This window comes from Rana temporaria, chromosome 2 (assembly GCF_905171775.1).
Source record: "Rana temporaria chromosome 2, aRanTem1.1, whole genome shotgun sequence".
In the NCBI taxonomy this organism is placed as follows: Eukaryota; Metazoa; Chordata; class Amphibia; order Anura; family Ranidae; genus Rana; species Rana temporaria.
The window spans coordinates 508,095,726-508,117,363 of NC_053490.1; the positions used below are offsets into that span (position 1 = coordinate 508,095,726).

Genomic DNA, 21,638 nt, shown 5'->3' on the forward strand with positions numbered 1-21,638 from the left:
AACACTGAGAATCTACTATTGGCAACAATAGATGTGGACTCGTTATACACAAGTATAAGGCAAAAAGACGGACTAAAAGGAGTGGAAAAGGCACTGCATGAACTTACTGAAATGAGGCAAGAACAAGTAACATTTATATTAGAGGGCTTGAAAATGGCCATGGAAAATAACCACTTCTGGTACAAGAAACAGTTCTATGTACAAAAGAAGGGCGTAGCGATGGGGGCTCGCTACGCCCCCAGTGTCGTTAACTTATTTATGGACATGTGGGAATCAGAACATATATATGGGCAGATTATACCTCAGCTACGACACTACAGAAGATACATAGATGATCTTATCATCCTCTGGGATGGGACAGAAGACAGCCTAAAAACCTTCATACAGGAATTAAATAATAATCGATTTGGTATAACCTTTACGGGGAAATGGCATGATCAGTCTGTTGACTATCTGGATCTACAGATCTTTAAGCACAATGGGGAGCTCTGCACAAAAACATTCTTCAAAAAAACCGATAGAAATGGATACATATCCACCTCCAGCTGCCACCACCCCCAGTGGATAGGCAATATCCCAAAAGGACAACTGCTGAGAGTAAGGAGAAACTGTCGACGATTAGAAGATTATGATATCCAAGCAGAAGTACTCATTAAGAGATTCCTCGAAAAAGGTTATAAAGAAGATCTATTAACCAAACTAAAGAACAATATCAGATCAATGGACAGGGAAACACTGTTGAAGAAAAAGAAATCCACAACAGTACCAAAAATGGATTTATCCTTTATCACTGGATTCAATAACCAGTATCGACAAGTGGAGAAGATTTTTAGAAAGTACTGGCCCATCCTCAGAGAAGACAGAACACTGGCTAACATTCTTCCACCTCGCCCCAAGTTCATCTACCGAAGAGCTCCCACCTTAAGGACACATCTAGTGCATAATGTATTAGATCCTCCTCAGAACATCAACATATGCCCAGACCTTAAAGGCTTCTATAGGTGTCAACGGTGCCTCCCATGCAGAACCAACCGACCCCAACCCCGGAAAAAAACCACATTTAAATCCACAGTATATAACCAGGAATACCAAATAAAAGAACTAATCACGTGCAATAGCACGCACGTGACTTATGTTATTGAGTGCCCATGCCACCTACAGTACATAGGCCGTACCACCAGAGCCCTGCGTGTAAGAATCCGAGAACATATAAGAAACATAAAAAAAGGCTTCTCTAAGCACAGCCTCTCGAGACACTTCGCAGAGAAACACCACAAAGATCCGAGTTGCATGACCTTCTTTGGGATCGATATGATCAAGGATCACTGGCGGGGTGGCAATAAACGAGTACAAGTGTCACAAAATGAAACAAGATGGATACACAAGATGGGATCTCTAGCGCCTAGGGGCCTAAACTTAGACATAGATTTGAATTGTTTCATTTCCGATTTTTAATAAAAATAAGATCATCATAACTAGATACCCCATTGGAGGTCCGACCCTTACCAACAATACTTCAGATAAAACGTATCCCCTGATTTATTCCACACAAAAAGGAATCTTTTTAAAAAAAAGGTTATTTTTTGTTAAGAATACTCTCTGACAGAATCAAACAGCAGAACCAATAGGTGAACTCCATCCTAGAAGTATCAATTCCTCACCTCCAGACTAAGCATAATAAAAGCAAATAAAGTTATCATATATAAAGTACCAATATAAGATCAAAACTAAATATAAAAAAATTTTCAAACAACTCTATCTCAATTAAAAGAAATGGGCTCTGGTCCATAACATCCCTCATCCTTAGATAGGAGGTGACTATATTCCATAAAAAGTTATGGGGTTCCTAAATATTCCTTTTACAAGCTACCGGCACCAATCTGAAATAAATGATAGGCCCCATTGGAATATAGAAAAATCCGGCATTATAGAAAGGCACATATGCAGTATTTCATATATATATTTTGTTTTTTGTTTTTCCATATATGGATCAAAATTTTGAATAAGAACTCCACGTCATACTAATCTGAGAGAGAAGTATGGAACCATTCCTTTTCTTTCCTCCTAGTATATAGATTATTCACCTAAATAGATCGCCTGAGATGACAATATAATGCTGTTTTAGGGGGTAAAAACCCCCCGCCCCACCCTCCTTCATCACGGGGGAATAACGGGCTCCCCCACATAAAGCTTGCCCACCATGCACATGGGATAATACACTATAAATACATGGAGGTATCTGCATAGAATTATTTATAGTATTGGATATTTATGGAATCTTGATAGGATTCCTTGACACTGATTTGAGTCTCATATTCCAACCACTACCATCCCATACATTCTGCATAATATTTCCCCCTGACCCCACAGGTCAGGAAAACTATTTATTTAATTAATGTGGTTATATAAATATATACAAATTTAATTATCATTATTCAATAATTAGTCTCTTTATCATCACTGTATAGATGTGTTGTGTATTTGCATCAGAAAGTTTGTAGTATAATGGATTCTCATCATATGGACTTCACTTATTACATGTTCATACTGGGGCATTAACAATTGCTTAATCACTAGATTGTTTAACATAAATAGAAAGTGCTATTTTTGTCTACGGCGCCGGCTGTGTCCTTCCACATAATGCTAATAGATTATACCAAGGGTAATAGGTGGGAGGACCAAAGGGTTAAAGTAACCGTAGAGCCAGCCATTCAATTCCCTCACGATAGGCGGGACACATCCAAAGCCGTGTATAAAAAACATGAGCGTACGTCTGGAGCTTGAATCGCCTTTGAGAACGTCATACGACGAAACGCGTCAGGTGACCATAGACGCAAGCACACACGTACGCACGGCCCAGCAGCTGACTGCATCGCTGTCCTCCGAGCCGCGATTTGCCTGACAGGGAAAGCCACGGACGCTCTCTGCTTGCTGCACGGCGGCACCGATTGGCACAGGCTTCGCTAGCTAGCTCGAGAGTAGGAACAGATAACAGGGCTTACTGTGTTTCCACATTTTTATTTCTCTATTTTTAATTTTTCTGCAAAATCCTTTTTTTGATTGGTCTTCTGATCTTCAAAAAAAACCCTTTTTATTCCATGGAAGTGGTTTCCTAAAACAGCTTACCTGTACATATATCCCACGGGGATTTGGGATTGTTGATTGGTTTGCTATACCACCCAATATATAATTTTTAAATAAAGACGAATGGTCTTTTTCTTTTACAAAACGCAGTGTCACGCTATGTGGATTTTTTCTTTTTTTCTCCTTTAATCAATATCCCTCGGACACCTGGAAGCTGCTTGGATTTTCTTCCCTCCCCCTCTGGAGAGGTGATAAAGCATTGGTTTGCCGTTTTATACACCAGCACAACAACAAGTATCGAGGTACCACCACCATTGCCTTTTGCCCCTAGGGGTACCAACATCTGGTGAGTGGGGACCCAACAGGGGGAGCACAAAAGTCACGTTTAAATCAATCGAGAAGAAAATCACATGAAGTCACTATTTTGTTTCTCCAATCATGCACTTTTAATACCAGCGATACATTGTTTCCAAACTGAACTATTGTTTGGTTCTTGAGATCCTATTTAATTAAGAGATTTTTTCTAGCAACACTATTGCTCACACCCACTGTGGGGTGTCTATGCTCATCCATTTTTTGATTATTTATATATGTGAACTTGGACATTCCACTTCATTCCTCACATGTTCACTTCCTTTGGGACTGTGTTTTAAATAATCACAGTTGGTTCATATATTTATCCACATTTGTTTATCCTATTCTATGTAACAACTTTAGCTTTGCACCTAACCTTTATACCAGGTTAATACTTCTTGCGGGTGGTCATAACCGTACAGTATTGTCCTTATTTGCAATATTTTTTATTATTATTATTTTTTCTTTACATATTTACATATATATATTGTTTTGTTTTTCACCATTTGGTAGAAGCGATTCACACTAAGGTTCACCATATAATCTTTACGTTTTGCCTGCACAGTGCCCTGGAACTAGGCACCAACTATTCACATATTATCTGGTTGGCATTTATTCATATTTGTTTAGCCACCAAAGGGGGGTAAACCCCTAATTTTCACTTATAGTGCCCTGGGGGACACTTTATACATATATTTTCTCTGTGTTTTATTTATATTTTATTTGGATATCAAGGAATATTGGATTTGAACACATATTGCACATATTATCACTTCAAGGTCATACTTTAAAAGCACATGTGATACCTAGCATATAGGACACTACCAGAATACAATTTAACTTATTGGCTGATCTCATACTCCCTCTGAAGTACACGTACTAATTCCACTGGAAGAACCAACGGATCATTGGGACACCAGTGCGGATTACAAGCAATAATAGGGGGTAGCACCTGGTCGTTTGGATAAACGATAATAAGGTTTAGGAGACCCACCTCCATTGGTCTCTCCTAGTAATTGGAGCACCCCTACAAATACAACATCGCCCTAAAATATAGGACATCTTGTGTACACTTAAATATAAGCAGCGCCACTATCCCCAAATCTAATTAACCATGTCCTAATATTAAGTCAGCAGCTGCGGTATTTGTAGCTGCTGGCTTTTAATATTTTTTTTTCAGCGGACATCCGCTTTAACATTTGTTGATATGCATTTTTTGGGCTTACATTGTTTCCAACAGAAAATCCATTGGGGGGGGGGTGCATAGCTACAAATTTATTGTAAATTATGGGCTAGATTCAGAGGGAAGATACGACGGCGTATCTCAGAGTGCGCGGGGTCGTAACTATGCGCCTGATTCATAGAATCAGTTACGCATAGATTTCCCTAAGATCCGACCGGCATAAGTGACTTACACCGTCGTATCTTAGGCTGCATATTTACGCTGGCCGCTAGGTGGCGCTTCCGTATATTTATGCGAGTTTTTAAAATTTTACGTTGTTTGCGTAAGTCGTTCGCGAATAGGGCTGGACGAAATTTACGTTCACGTCGAAAGCAATGACGTTTTGCGGCGGAATTTCGAGCATGCGCGCTGTGATTTTTTTCACGAGGGGTAAAAAACTTCAAATACGTGGGGTCACAGTTATAAAACACGCCCACATCATCCACATTTGAATTAGGCGGGCTTACGCCAACACAGATACGTTACGCCGCCGTAACTAAGGGCGCAAGTTGTTTCTGAATACAGAACTTGCGCCCTAAATTACAGCGGCGTAACGTATTTTGAGATACGTTACGCCGGGCGCATAGATAGACCATTCTATCTGAATCTAGCCCTATATTTTTTTCATGTTGCAGAAGTTTTAAAGCAGTCCTTGTAATGACTTGTAGCATTTCTCTTTGTCTCCACTAGATGGCAAGCTGTTGCTGAGAGACAGAAGCAGCCAGGTGCAGGTCTGCCTCTAGTGTCTGGTTGTTGTGCTGGGTGGAGTTGAGAAATTCTAGAGCTTCCCATCCCAACATCACCCCCTGGCAGAAGCTAGCTCGGTGTCTTAGGCTGTACATTGCACCCAGTGACTGGCAATATGTCTGGAGTGAGGGTGGCATTGGTCACAGGAGGCAATAAAGGGATAGGCCTGGCTATAGTCAGAGCTCTGTGTAAGCAGTTCCATGGAGATGTCTATCTGACAGCCAGGAACCCTCAGCTGGGAGAAGAAGCTGTGCAGGACCTGAAGAAGGAAGGATTGTCTCCCCTATTCCATCAGCTGGACATCAATGATCAGAAAAGCATCCAATGCCTGCGGGACTTCCTGAAGGACAAGTATGGGGGGCTGGATGTGCTGATCAATAACGCCGGCATTGCATTTAAAGGTGAGTCCTGCATGGGTCTGACACCATGGGTAGAAGGGCTGAACATAAATGTGGGGGGGGTAATGTAACATGCTGGGTAACTAACGCAGTATTAAAGCCAAAAGCAAATATTTAACAAATCTTAGATGTGATGGCCGCATTCGTTTTTCTTTTTTTCCCTTGATTTTCATCTGGTGAACCAGCCAGTAAGTCTGTTGAAAAAAACAACAACAACAGAACAAGCTCTCCTACAGACATGAAGCAAACCATTTACCACTGACAGGCATGCTTGCATCGATGCACTTTTATTTGTTTATGTAAAGCCTTTATCCCAAAACAAAAAAAACTTTTGCTGTAACTGATTATAAATAAGGATGGGCTCAGGCGTATTCGCAACTCCACGTGCCTACGCCCGCCAGAAAGTTGGCAGGTAGTGAGACATTTCCTAAACTGTGCGGGTGTGGGCACGTGGAGTTGCGAATAAGCCTGAGCTCATCCTTGATAATGTGATGCGTTTAGATGCACTCTGGTGTATTTTTGATGCGTTTAGAAGCTGTGTGATGTATATTTGATGTGTTTAGATGCACTGTGGTGTATTTTTGATGCATTTGGATGTACTGTGGTGTATTTTTGATGTGTATAGATGCACTGTAATGTATTCAAGATGCGTTTAGAAGCTCTCTGGTGTATTTTTGATGCGTTTAGATCAGGGTTTGACAAATTTGCTTGGAATCTAGGAGCCAGCTAAAAAAGTTAGGAGCCAGAAAATGCGCTCCATCCCGACGAGCTCGCGCACAGAAGCGAACACATGCGTGAGTAGCACCCGCATATGTAAACGGTATTCAAACCACACATGAGGTATCGCCGCGATCAGGGCCGCCATAAGGGGGGTACAGGCAGTACACCTGTAAGGGGCCCGGATGGCAAACCCCTTTAAAAAAAAAGGGGGGGTCCGGAGGTCCCCAGGGGCCCAGATGACAACCCCCCTTTTTTCCATATTTTTTTTATAAAAAAAATCATATACATACATACATACATGGTGTGACAAAGTATTGCAACGATCACCATTTTATTCTCTAGGGTGTTAGAATAAAAAATATATATAATGTTTGGGGGTTCTAATTAGAGGGAAGGAGATGGCAGTGAAAACAGTGAGAAATTACACATTTATAATTGCTGCATTGCCAATGTAATGTAATGCCAACTGCCACCACCAGATGGCGCCAGCTCACAGAAGCTTTCGAAGAGCGGCGGGGGAGGTGGGGGCGCACAAAGACACAGGCCGCCGCGGGCGCCAGGTCACAATTTCTTGTCGCCAATGCGACCTGGCGCCTGGATATTGTCGACCCCTGCTTTACATTACACAGCACCCTGCATCACTGGACCCCTTTACATTACACAGCACCCTGCACCTCTGGACCCCTTTACATTACACAGCACTCTGCATCACTGGACCCCTTTACATTACACAGCACCCTGCACCCCTTTACCTTACACAGCACCTTGCAACTCTTGACCCTTTTACATTACACAGCGCCCTGCATCACTGGACCCCTTTACATTACACAGCACCCTGCATCACTGGACCCCTTTACATTACACAGCACCCTGCACCACTTTACATTACACAGAACCCTGCATCACTGGACCTCTTTACATTACACTGCACCCCTTTACATTACACAGCACCCTGCACCACCTTACATTACACAGCACCCTGCACCTCTGGACCCCTTTACATTACACAGCACCCTGCACCTCTGGACCCCTTTACATTACACAGCACCCCTTTACATTACACTTCACCCCTTTACATTACACAGCACCCTGCACCACTTTACATTACACAGCACCCTGCACCTCTGGGTCCCTTTACATTACACAGCACCCTGCATCACTGGACCCCTTTAAATTACACAGCACCCTGCATCTCTGGACCCCTTTACACCCCTCCCTTTACTAAAGACACCCCCCCCCCAATAAAGACACCCCCCCCTACAATAAAGACCCCCCCACAACACAGACACCCCCCCCCCTTCAGACCCGTAATGCTGTGCACCTCGGCTGCTCAGATGATCAGCGTGCCGTGCACAGCACTTGTAGACTATACAGAAGAAGGGGAGGCGGCTTCGGTCTGTTCGGCTGTGTCACAGTCACAGCCGAGACTTATCAGAGCTGTGTGTCACTGTTACAGCGGCTGCCTCCCTGTCACCGCCATTCCGCCCGCTATCTCCGCGCTAAGTCATCGTCAGTCGTGGAAGGGTGGCGGCGGCCTGAAACTCCCCAGTGTGTGCTGCCCACCCCCTCTCCAGCCAAACTCCGCCCGCACTCCCCCCGCCCTCTCCTGCCTTCCCCAGCCACTGACTCCTCCCGCCCTCTCCGGCCACTGTACAATAAAAAAAAAAAGGGATCAGTGAAGCATCGGGAGCCTTCAAAATCATGAATGTGAAACCATGTAAATGAACTGTAGTGTGTTTCTGCAAAAAGCACAGAGGTGTGAACCCGGCCTGAGATGTTTGGTAACATAATGGGGGTTAAAAAAAACTAAAATTAGTACAAAAAGAGCAAATAATCGCTACTGGGTTCGTTTTTAGTGTGGGACAGTGAAGGTGATATTTACATTAGAGATTTGCTCTTTTTGTACTATAAAGGGCTAATTTTTTATTTATTTTTTAACCCCATTATTTTACTGGCCGATTAATCGATTATGGAAATGGTAATCGATTCATTTCATAATCGATTAGTTGTTTTGGCCCTAGTTAAAAGCATGTAAAATGTTTTGTGAAATTCAAGGCTCCAGGCACTGCGATTAGCTGCATTTGTACATTGCGATTACGTGCAGTTACATGCGGCCGCGTTTAGCTGCGGTAGTCATTCCCATAGCAACCCTTTATATTTTTTGGATTATGATGTGCTTCCTTTTTGTTTGTTTTTTCTCATGCTGCTATCCGCAGTTGACAAAAAAGACTGCGACTACCTGCGGTTACGTGCATATAGCTGCATCGCACCTGGACGCATTCAATTCTATTTTTTCTATTCGCACCAAACCGCATCTAATGAAAACGTAGCTAAATACTGTGTGTGAATGGGGCCATAGGAAAGCATTGTGTGCTTTTAGCTGCGGTAGAAAACTAGAAAATCCGCAGCTAAAAGCGCCATTCTATCCGTCCGTGTGAAAGGGGCGGACCTCCGCTTTAAATTGTCAGTCTTCTCTTGTCTATAGCACAAAATATAGAAAACACAAATGTAGAAACCACCAAAAAAAAGCTCTATGGGGAAGGAAATTTTATTTGGGTACAGCATTGCACGACCACGCAATTGTCAGTTAACCACTTAAAGTGGAGTTCCATCCATAAATATAACATTACATCAGTAGTTTTAAAAAAATGTCATTAGTCCTTTATGACATTTTTTTTTTTTTTTTTTTTTTTAGATGCCTTCAAAGTGTTGTTGCTAGGCAGAACAGTTAATCTTCCCTCTTCCTGCACCTAGGTGCTTAATGCTTCCTAACCTACACCACACAGACTCCTGGGAATGTAGTGGGTGTAACTTTCCAGGAAAGAATCATGTGACTTGGACAGCACAGGTGCTGAAACCTGATCTGACACTGCTTGTGCAAGGCTGAAATCCAGGAAGTCATACAGTCTGCCTTCATGATGCCCACACTTAAGATGACCCCAGTCAATTTCTATTTTATAAAGTGTCTAAATGCTGTAACAACCTAACAAAACGTACCTTAGTTTACAGACTAACTTCACTAGAATACATTAAGCTTGTGTATTACAGGGGTATTTATATTTAAAAAGTGAAATTGTGGCCGGAACTCCGCTTTAAGGACTGCCTCCTGCACATTTACGTCGGCAGAATGGCACGGCTGGGCACAAGCACGTACAGGTATGTCCTGTGCTAGTACCCAGCCGTGGGTCGCGACCCGGTCCGAAGCTCTGGGACCCGATCACCGCTGGAGTCCCGCGATCGGTCCCCGGAGCTGAAGAACAGGGAGAGCTGTGTGTAAACACAGCTGCCCCGTTCTTCACTGTGGCGGCATCATCGATCGCGTGATCCCTTTTATAGGGATACACAATCGATGACATCACACCTACAGCCACACCCCCATACAGTTAGAAACACATATTAGGTCATACATAACCCCTTTTGTGGTTTGTGGTTAACTCCCAAACTGCAATTGTCATTTTCACAGTAAACAATGCATTTTAAATGCATTTTTTGCTGTGAAAATTACAATGGTCACAAAAATGTGTCAAAATTGTCCGAAGTGTCCGCCATAATGTCGCAGTCACGAAAAATCGCTGATCGCCGCCATTAGTAATAAAAAAATAAAATTTAATAAAAAAGCAAAACTATCCCCTATTTTGAAAACACTATACATTTTGCGCAAACCAACGGATAAACGCTTATTGCGATTTTTTTTTTTTACCAAAAATAGGTAGAAGAATATATCGGCCTAAACTGAGGAAAAAACATTTTTTTTTATATAATTTTGGGGGATATTTATTACAGCAAAAAGTAAAAAATATTGCATTTTTTTCAAAATTGTCGCTCTATTTTTGTTTTATAGCGCAAAAAATAAAAGCCGCAGAGGTGATCAAATACCACCAAAAGAAAGCTCTATTTGTGGGAAAAAAAGGACGCCAATTTTGTTTGGGAGCCACGTCGCACGACCGCGCAATTGTCTGTTAAAGCGACGCAGTGCCGAATCGCAAAACCTGGCCGGGTCCTTTAGCTGCCTAAAAGGTCCGGGTCTTAAGCGGTTAAAATAACGCAGTGCTATATCGCAAAAAAAATTGCCTGGTCATGAAGGGGAGTAAATCTTCCAGAGGTCCAGTGGTTACAAAGAAATGACATATGTCATAAATTGTTCATCGTGGTGCGTTGAATGTCATGCACCCCAATGGACAAGCAAAAACCTATTAGTGCCTATGTGATATTGCATAGATCTGTATGAATGAACGGTTGTGTATGATGAATTTATCGCATTATCTGATAAAGTGTCGATAAAATTCGGAGTGCTGAGTCATGGCCATATAGTAAAAGCTACAAACATTCCACTGCTAAATAAGAATTAAAAGTCAAAAATGTGGTCTATGTTTATGCTACAACATCATGAAACGGTTTACTTTGAAGCATGTTGTGGCAATGACTATAATCAGGTCCAGAATTTCACAAGGAAACAAGATTTTCAGGTTCTTATGGAGGACGAGTCAGGATGACATCGCACTTCTAGACGGGGTGAAGAATAAACGCTTTTATTCGAAAACCTACAAAAGGCTCAGCTCACTGTGATGGAGGAGATACTTAACCACTTCAGCCCCTAAGGCTGCATTCACACTATAACGCGGCATATTTTGCCGCGACAAATTGCGGCGTATTGTACCGCGATTTGCCGTGACAAAATGGGTCTTTTTAACCTTTTTTTTTTTTTTTTTTTTAACAACACATTGTTGTCTATGCCGAACGCCGAAAGCCGCCTGAAAAAAAGGGTCCGGGACTTGTTTTGAGCTTCAGGCGTTTCGGCGTGGAGATGTGAACCATCTCCATAGACAACATTGTAAAATCACCCCTCCAGCGGCACGAGCGTCGGGCGTAAATAAGCCAAGGTGTGAATGGAGCCTAAAAGTTTTACCCCCTTAAAGTGGAGTTCCACCCTCAATTTTTTTTTGGAACTACAAATCCTAAAAAAAAATTGAAAAAAGAAAAAAAAAAAAGTTTGACTTACCAGAAATAGCTGTTGCTAAGCGGAAGTCTGTAATCTGCCTCTTCATCGTCCGCGGCAGGTCTTCTTCCTCCGTTCTTCTTGCGGTGTCTTCTGGTTAATGGGAACTACTGTGTGTATCCCAGAGCGCAGCCGGTCCATTCACAAAGCGGCATGCGCAGTAGGAAATGGGCAGTGAAGCCGCGCGGCTTCACTGCCTGTTTCCCTTACTGAGGATGGCGGTGCCGCTAGCTGCCAGAATCGAGGGATCGGCCTCGGGGGGGGGGGGGGGGGGGGGGGGGGGGGGGGGGGGGGGGCTGACATCGCGGGCGAATAGGACAGGTAAGTGTCTTTAAAAAAAAAAAAAAATCGTGGGTGTAATCCCTCTTTAATAACCAGAGCCTTTTTGCGATACGACACTGCTTCGCTTTAACTGACAATTGCGCGGTCGTGCAACGCTGTACACAAACAAGATTGAGGTCCTTTTTTTCCAAAAAATGTAGCTTTATTTTGATGCAATTTTTATTTTTTGCGTTATAAACAAACAATAAAAAAAAAAATTTTTACTTTCTGCTATAATGCATATCCAAAAAATAAAAATAAAGAAACTAATTTATTCATCAGTTTGGGCCGATATATACTCTTCTACATATTTTCGGTAAAAAAATCGCAATGGGGAAATATTGGTTTCCGGGACCAATTTAGGGACTTTTTTTGTATTGTTTTTACTGGTAATGGTGGCGATCTGCGATTTTTAGCGGGACTGCGACATTGCGGCGGACAAATCTGACCCCAAACTACAATTTTTTTTGGGGACCAGAGACATTCTAACATTGATCAGTGCAATACAATTGACACTGGCAGGGAAGGGGTTAACACTAGAGGGCGAGCAAGGGGTTAAGTGTGTTTCCTCAGCGTGTTCTAACTGTAGGGGGGATGGGCTTACTGAAACATGACAGACACCACTGTTCTCGATCACTGGGAACAGTAGATCTCTGTCATGTCACTAGGCAGAATAGGGAATCGCCTTATTTACATAGGCAGTTCCCCGTCCTACCTTTCCGCCAGCACCCTGTGATCGTGGCAAGGACATCGAGTCAGTGGGACCAGCGGGCGTGCGCCCGCTATCCTGATTTTATGAACTGACGTACAGGTACGTCAGTTTGCGCAGGAGAGGCATTCTCCCAACGTATATCGGCGTGAGCCGGTCAGCAAGTAGTTAAACTCATATTAAAGTGGTTGTAAACCCTTTACAGCAACTTTATGCTACAGGTAAGCCTATATTCAGGTTTACCTGTGGCTACCCAGGATATCTCCCCTGTCCTCATGCACACTAGAACAAACTGAAGCAATGGTACGTACGTTCCGTTGCTTCAGTCATCGTGCCGTTTACAGTGGGGGAGATGTTTGTGGATATTACAGTGGGGGAGATGTCTGTGGATATTACAGTGGGGGAGATGTCTGTGGATATTACAGTGGGGGAGATGGTCTGTGGATATTACAGTGGGGGAGATGGTCTGTGGATATTACAGTGGGGGAGATGGTCTGTGGATATTACAGTGGGGGAGATGTCTGTGGAGATTACAGTGGGGAGACGTCTGTGGAGATTACAGTGGGGAGATGTCTGTGGATATTACAGTGGGGGAGATGTCTGTGGATATTACAGTGGGGGAGATGTCTGTAGATATTACAGTGGGGGAGATGTCTGTAGATATTACAGTGGGGGAGATGTCTGTGGATATTACAGTGGGGGAGATGTCTGTGGATATTACAGTGGGGAGATGTCTGTGGATATTACAGTGGGGGAGATGTCTGTGGATATTACAGTGGGGGAGATGTCTGTGGAGATTACAGTGGGGGAGATGTCTGTGGAGATTACAGTGGGGGAGATGTCTGTGGAGATTACAGTGGGGGAGATGTCTGTGGAGATTACAGTGGGGGAGATGTCTGTGGAGATTACAGTGGGGGAGATGTCTGTGGATATTACAGTGGGGGAGATGTCTGTGGATATTACAGTGGGGGAGATGTCTGTGGATATTACAGTGGGGGAGATGTCTGTGGATATTACAGTGGGGAGATGTCTGTGGATATTACAGTGGGGGAGATGTCTGTGAATATTACAGTGGGGGAGATGTCTGTGAATATTACAGTGGGGGAGATGTCTGTGGATATTACAGTGGGGGAGATGTCTGTGGATATTACAGTGGGGGAGATGTCTGTGGATATTACAGTGGGGGAGATGTCTGTGAATATTACAGTGGGGGAGATGTCTGTGAATATTACAGTGGGGGAGATGTCTGTGGATATTACAGTGGGGGAGATGTCTGTGAATATTACAGTGGGGGAGATGTCTGTGGATATTACAGTGGGGGAGATGTCTGTGAATATTACAGTGGGGGAGATGTCTGTGGATATTACAGTGGGGGGAGATGTCTGTGGATATTACAGTGGGGGGAGATGTCTGTGGATATTACAGTGGGGGAGATGTCTGTGGATATTACAGTGGGGGAGATGTCTGTGGATATTACAGTGGGGGAGATGTCTGTGGATATTACAGTGGGGGAGATGTCTGTGGATATTACAGTGGGGAGATGTCTGTGGATATTACAGTGGGGGAGATGTCTGTGAATATTACAGTGGGGGAGATGTCTGTGAATATTACAGTGGGGGAGATGTCTGTGGATATTACAGTGGGGGAGATGTCTGTGGATATTACAGTGGGGGGAGATGTCTGTGAATATTACAGTGGGGGAGATGTCTGTGGATATTACAGTGGGGGAGATGTCTGTGGACATTACAGTGGGGGAGATGTCTGTGGACATTACAGTGGGGGTGATTGTGGATATTACAGTGGGGGAGATGTCTGTGGATATTACAGTGGGGGAAGATGTCTGTGGATATTACAGTGGGGGAGATGTCTGTGGATATTACAGTGGGGGGGAGATGTCTGTGGATATTACAGTGGGGGGGAGATGTCTGTGGATATTACAGTGGGGGGGAGATGTCTGTGGATATTACAGTGGGGACTATATATGATGGCGATTCGAATTATGTATGTGCGTTAAAATTATTCGAAACTAGTCAATCGATTAAAAAAAAAAATCGATTAATTGAACACGAAAATTGTAATCAGTAACAGCGCTAGTTAAAGCCACTGCAGCGCTTTGCCGGCGATTTAGCCGCGGTGCCCATTCATTTCAAAGATGCGACTAGCAGAACTTTTTATTTTTTACCCTCCTGCTAGCGCACCGCTCCAGTGTGACGGCTCTTTCAGGGAGCTTTGCAGGCGCTATTTTTAGCGTTCTAGCGCCTGCAAAGTGCCTCAGTGTGAAAGGGGCCTAGCTAAAGTTTAGATGTAAAATCTAACTGCTCTCATTTTATAATTCTAAGTCTGTTTCATTTAATATTATATTATATATAATTTTTTTTTTTTTTTTTTTTAGAAATAAAATTCCTAACAAATCTAGTTTTAATTTTTTTCCAGTTAAAGATGACACTCCATTTGGCACCCAGGCTGAGGTTACTCTCAAAACCAACTTTTTTGCGACTCTTGACGCCTGCCATGAGCTTCTCCCTCTCATTAAACCCCATGGTAAGTTTTTGTGTAAAGTTTATGGGATGATAAATGTGTTTTGTCAAAATAATAAAAAAAATATACCCCATACATCTCTTGCAGCACATGCTCCCCCCCCCCCCCCCCCTCATGTTTTATTACTCTAACAACACTGCAATGATAGATAAGTAACTGATTTGCCAGAAATCCAGTGTGTGCCTGACATCCTGTTAGGGCTGACAGCAGAGCACTCCTTCTGTTCTGAGATCCCAACCGGCGTTGTCAGGCCTGCCTTCTGGACTACAAAACTTCCCGCCCTGCTCTCTCCTCACTACATTCATTTTTTTCTTCCATAAAACAGTTTTACTGCATTGACGCCCAAGAGCCTGTCCACACCAGTGGTCATTTTGGCAGCAAATTTCGATTCAGTTTTAATCCCATTTTAGTCTTCTGCAATCGTTTTAGTCATATTCTAAAATCTAATAGGTGTAGTTAAAGCGGGGGTTCACCCTTAGAGGGCACTTTTTAGCCTTAGATTCCTGCTCGTTTTCTCTAGGGGAATCTGCTATTTGTTTTAAAATATGAGCAGTACTTACCCGTTTACGAGATGCATCCTCTCCGTCGCTTCCAGGTATGGGCTGCGGGAATGGGCGTTCCTTCTTGATTGACAGTCTTCCGAGAGGCTTCCGACGGTCGCATCCATCGCGTCACGATTTTCCGAAAGAAGCCGAACGTCGGTGCGCAGGCGCAGTATAGAGCCGCACCGACGTTCGGCTTCTTTCGGCTACTCGTGACGCGATGGATGCGACCGTCGGAAGCCTTTCGGAAGACTGTCAATCAAGAAGGAACGCCTGCTCCCGAAGACCCATACCCGGAAACGACGGAAGAAGATGCATCTCGAAAACGGGTAAGTACGGATCATATTTTAATACAAATAGCCGATTCCCCCGAACGAGCAGGAATCTAAGGGGAGAAAAAAAAAAATTAATAAATGGGTGAACTCCCGCTTTAAATTGTAATGCAGTATTTAAGCATTTCTCTACAATTTCCAAACTCACTATATACTGCCAGAGTGAAAAATCGAATATGTTATTATTTATGGTATTGAGGTATGAACATGCACTACAGACCAGTGTTGAAGGGGTTGTAAAGGTTCCTTTTTTTTTTTTTTTTTTTTTTTTTTACCACTTCAGCCCTGGACCATTTTGCTGGTCTATGACCGGGCCACTTTTTGCGATCGCTTTAACTGACAATTGCGCGGTCGTGCGACGTGGCTCCCAAACAAAATTGGCGTCTTTTTTTACCACAAATAGAGCTTTCTTTTGGTGGTATTTGATCAACTCTGCAGTTTTTATTTTTTGCGCTATAAACAAAAATAGAGCGACAATTTTGAAAAAAATATAAATTTTTTACTTTTTGCTATAATAAATATCCCCAAAAAAATATATAAAAAAAATGTGCAAATAAATTCTTTCCAAATCGGACAATGTGATTGTCTGGATTTGTTTCCACATTTTTAGCTGGATTCACGTAGGGTGTCCTAACTTTGTGGCAGGGTAGCTTAGCGTGTTTACACTACGCCGCCGTAAGTTAGCTAGGCAAGTACATGCTTCACAAAGTACTTGCCTGCTAAGTTACGGCGGCGTAGCGTAAATGCGGCGGGCGCAAGCTCGCCTAATTCAAATTCGGCTGAGGGGGCGTGTTTTATGATAATTAGGCTTGACCCGACGTGATTGACGTTTTTTTGGAACTGCGCATGCGCCGTGCGCCTACATTTCACAGTGTGCATTGCGGCTAAGTCCGCCGCACGGGCCTATTGATTTCGACGTGTACGTAAACAACGTAAATCCCTATTCACGGACGACTTACACAAACGACGTAAAATTTTCTAATTTTGAAGCGGGAACGGTGGCCATACTTTAACATTACTATTCCAACTCGTTGATGGAATAACTTTAGGCCTGATAAAGCGTTACGTAAACGGCGTATCTGTACTGCGTCGGGCGGGCGTACGTTCGTGAATCGGCGTATCTAGTGATTTACATATTCTACGCCGGCCGCAATAGAAGCGCCACCTAGCGGCCAGCCTAAATATTGCACCCTAAGATAGGACGGCAAAAGCCGTCGTATCTTAGATAGGTTTAAGTGTATCTCTGTTTGAGAATACACTTAAACTTAGGTGGGCGCAAATTCCAAGTTAGGTCGGCGTATCTGCTGATACGCCGACCTAACTCTACCTGAATCCAGCTATTTGTCTCTCATAGTTGAGGTATACCTATGATGACAATTACAGGCCTCTCATCTTTTTAATTTTTTTGCCCCACTGTGTGTGTGTGTGTGTGTGTGTGTGTGTGTATATATGTCCCATAGTTTGCGCTTATTGGGATTTTTTTTTTACCAAAAATAAGTTGCAGAATACACATTGGCCTAAATTGATTTATTTTTTATTTATTTTTTTACATTTTTTTTTTTTAATTTGATGTGTTTTTATAGCAGAAAGTAAAACATTTTTTTTTTTTTTTTTTTAATTGGTCTTTTTTTTGCTTATAGTTCAAAAAATTAAAACCGCAGAGGTGATCAAATAATCAAATACCACTAAAAGAAAGCTCTATATGTGGGGGAAAAAAAGAACATACATTTTATTTGGTTACAGTGCCGCAATTGTCAGTTAACGTAACGCAGTGCCCTATTGCAAAAAAATGGCCTGGTCATGAAGGGGGGGGGTAAATCTTCCAATGGTAACTCTTTAGTGAACTTTACATGTTTGCTTCATTTTTGGAACTTATGCTAAATTGTTTTGTTAGATCTGAGCAGCTAACTTTTTGTACACTCTGCTGACTGTTATCAGCTTGGTTCTCAGTTCCCTATATGGACTACAGAACATCGCCCCCCTGTGTTATGCAGATGAGGAGGAAGGGGTGGGTGTTCTGTAGTTTTGTCCTAGGGTGACAACATTGCTACCTCACAGATACAGTACAGTGAGTGAGCGTTGTCATCCTAGGACAGGAAGTGCGTTACTTTCCAAAAATGACTATCTTCTGCAGTGGCGGAACTTTCAGGGTCGCTGCAGTCGCCGTTGCGACTGGGCCCTGCCGCTGTGGGGGCCCCCCCAAGACCCGACATCTCCCCCTGCATCTCCAACTTTCAGTTTGGGATGCAGTGCAGGGAGTGGGAGGCGGCGATCAGCAGCTGTATGGTGCTCGCGGCATCTCCCTGGGGGTTGTATTTCTCCTTCAGCATGTATACAGTGGAGGGGGGAGGGGCCTCTGACCCGGGCAGCTACAAGTTTCACTCTTCAGTGTAAATTGCTCGGGTCAAAGGGCCCCTCCCCCCTCCACTGTACAGACTGAGGAAGAGAATTCCAAGCCCCAGGGAGATCCCCTTGCCAATGGACATCATAGAGCTGTCGATCGCTGCCTCCCACCTCCCCCTGTGCTGGGGGTTGGAGGTGCACAGCCAGCCAGGTACAGGGGAACCTCTGGGGGGGGGGGTGTTTAAGTCTGGAAACCCTGATGTATGGGGGGCCCTCTGATGTATGGGGGGCACTCTGGGAACCCTGATGTATGGGGGGGGTGGGCTTTCTGTGAACCCTGATGTATGGGGGGGGTGGGCTTTCTGTGAACCCTGATGTATGGGGGGGTACTCTGGGAAACCTGATGTATGGGGCGGGGGGCTCTCTGTGAACCCTGATGTATGGGAGGCTCTCTGAGGACCCTGGTGTATTGGGCGGGCTCACTCTGGGGATTTTGATGTATGGGGGGCTCTCTGTGAACCCTGATGTATGGGGGGGCTTTCTGGGGACCCTGATGTAAGGGGGGCTCTCTGGGGACCCTGATGTAAGGGGGGCTCTCTGGGGACCCTGATGTAAGTGGAGGATGCTCTTTTGGGACCCTGATGTATGGGGGAGCCTCTCTGGGGACCCTGATGTAAGGGAGGGCTCTCTGGAGACCCTGATGTAAGTGGGGGAGGCTCTTTGGGCACCCTTATGTAAGGAATTGGCTCTTTGGGGACTCTGATGTAAGGCGGGGCTCTCTGGGGACCCTGATGCAAGGAGGATCTGCACTCAGTTATGTAACAATATATACACACACACGTATATTGTATACATGTGTATACCCACCCAAGCGTATGACTTTCTTTACTTGCTTGCTACACTGCTATGGGCTCTAGCCCAAGATCTTTTGTTGACCTAGCAATGCCCTTGGGGGGGGGGGGGGGTCCTTCACTGTTTCTTGCACCGGGGGCCCTGAAAATTCTAGTTGCGCTTCTGATAACACCTTCTAACATCCCTTGTTTGTTTTCTTCTGATAGGGCGAGTGGTAAACGTATCCAGTATGGTGAGCCCCAGGGCTCTGGCACAGTGTAGCCAGGAGTTTCAGGAAAGATTCCGCAGTGATACCATTACTGAGGAGGAGCTGGTAAAGCTTATGGAGCAATTTGTCGAAGATGCCAAGAACGGAGTCCATCAAAAGAAAGGCTGGGCAAACACCGCCTACGGGATGTCTAAAATCGGAGTGACCGTGCTGTCCAGAATCCAGGCACGCATGCTGAAAGAGACCAGAAAAGGAGATGGGATCATCCTCAACGCCTGCTGCCCGGGCTGGGTGAGGACCGATATGGCTGGTCCCAATGCCACCAAGTCTCCTGATGAAGGGGCCGTGACCCCAGTCTATCTCGCTCTTCTGCCAGAGTCTGTTGATTCACCATATGGAGAGCTGGTCAGTGAGAAGAAAGTGCAGCCATGGTAGATGCCAATTCCAAGTATATTTTGGTGAATTGGTAAATGACCATGCCTTAATCCCTGTAGGCCTTAAAAGAGGTTCTTTGAAATGGTCCTTTTTTCTTTTTACAGATGGAGGATAGATAAAATTAACTCGCACAGTAGAGCTTTGTGAGGTCTGATCTCTCAACTGAAATTCACCAATGCCGAAACCACTTGGTTTGTTGTGTAGACGTGACTATAGATCAGCCGTTCTCAACCAGGGTTCCCCCAGAGGTTGCTGCCAGTTTCTTGAGTTGTGGCCGATTGGCCTCCTATTTGTTCCTCCATAGTTTTCGGGGCCAACACCACTTGGCAAAATTACATCAATAATTTTTATTAGTTTTTTTTTAGCTATCTGTAGAGGGGGGGGGGGGGCATTCTGAAGACCATTGTAAGGTTTTTATTCATCCTAATGACTAACATTGTTTCCATTGACCAAGATTAGTTGGTTTTAGTAAGGGTTCCCCCGAGACCTGAAAATTATTTTGGGGGGTTTTTCTGGGGTACAAATGTTGGGAAAAGCTGTTATAGATAGTATTTTTCCAGGAGTATCTGTTATGGGACCACTCCTGACATCTCGGCTCAGTACAATTGATTTAAAGCGGGAGTTCACCCATAAAACAATTTTTCCCCTTAGATGGATGCTCGTTTTGTCTAGGGGAATCGGCTAGTTGTTTTAAAATATGAGCTGTACTTACCGTTTTCGAGATGCATCTTCTCCGTCGCTTCCGGGTATGGGTCTTCGGGAGCGGGCGTTCCTTCTTGATTGACAGTCTTCCGACGGTCGCATCCATCGCGTCACTAGTAGCCGAAAGAAGCCGAACGTCGGTGCAGCTCTATACTGCGCCTGCACACCGACGTTCGGCTTCTTTCGGAAAATCGTGACGCGATGGATGCGACCGTCGGAAGCCTCTCGGAAGACTGTCAATCAAAATAGGAACGCCCAGTCCCGCAGCCCATACCCGGAAGCGGCGGAGAAGATGCATCTCGTAAACGGTAAGTACGGATCATATTTTAAAACAACTAGCCGATTCCCCTAGAGAAAACGAGCAGGAATCTAAGGGGAAAATGTGTCATGTACGGGTGAACCTCCGCTTTAAGATAAAGGCTCAGACCTCACACAGCCCTCGGCTCTCCCATGAAAGGTAATATGTTTAGGGCTGTGTATCCCTCTCTGTATGAACCGCTACAGTCTCCGAAAGCACTTATTGATGTTGATGTGAATTACCTGCCTTTCCTATATTCTGTTTTTTTGTAGTAATAAACAATTTACTAAAATTGTGGCTTTTTTTACCTATTTAATAAATGATAATCTATGTCATAACACGCTGTTTTGCAGACAAAAAACACAACGAAATACATTACCCGCATTCTTTAACATTTTACAATCTAAGGCAGGGGTTGACAAATTTGCTTGGAATCTAGGAGCCAGCTAAAAAAGTTAGGAGCCAGAAAACGCGCCCCGTCCCGACGAGCTTGCGCGCAGAAGCAAACACATACGTGAGCAGCGCCCGCATATGTAAACGGTGTTCAAACCACACATGTGAGGTATGGCCGCGAATGGTAGAGCGAGAGCAATAATTCTAGCCCTAGACCTCCTCTGTAACTCAAAACATGCAACCTGTAGAATTTTTTAAACAACGCCTATGGAGATTTTAAAGGGTAAAAGTTTGTCGCCATTCCACGAGCGGACGCAATTTTGAAGCGTGACATGTTGGGTATGAATTTACTTGGCGTAACATTATCTTTCATAATATTAAAAAAAATGGGGATAACTTTACTGTTGTCTTATTTTTAAATGAAAAAAAGTGTAATTTTTTCCC

The 21,638-nt window shown here is 44.0% G+C and overlaps 1 protein-coding gene across 1 annotated transcript; it reads left to right on the top strand.

Moving 5' to 3' along the window:
- Positions 1-5,415: 5,415 nt before the first annotated feature.
- Positions 5,416-20,416, top strand: LOC120927930 (carbonyl reductase [NADPH] 1-like). Its single transcript, XM_040338947.1, has 3 exons — positions 5,416-5,808; positions 14,985-15,092; positions 19,365-20,416. Exons 1-3 carry the CDS (start codon positions 5,523-5,525, stop codon positions 19,799-19,801), a joined length of 831 nt encoding a protein of 276 aa, XP_040194881.1. The 5' UTR covers positions 5,416-5,522; the 3' UTR covers positions 19,802-20,416.
- Positions 20,417-21,638: the final 1,222 nt, after the last annotated feature.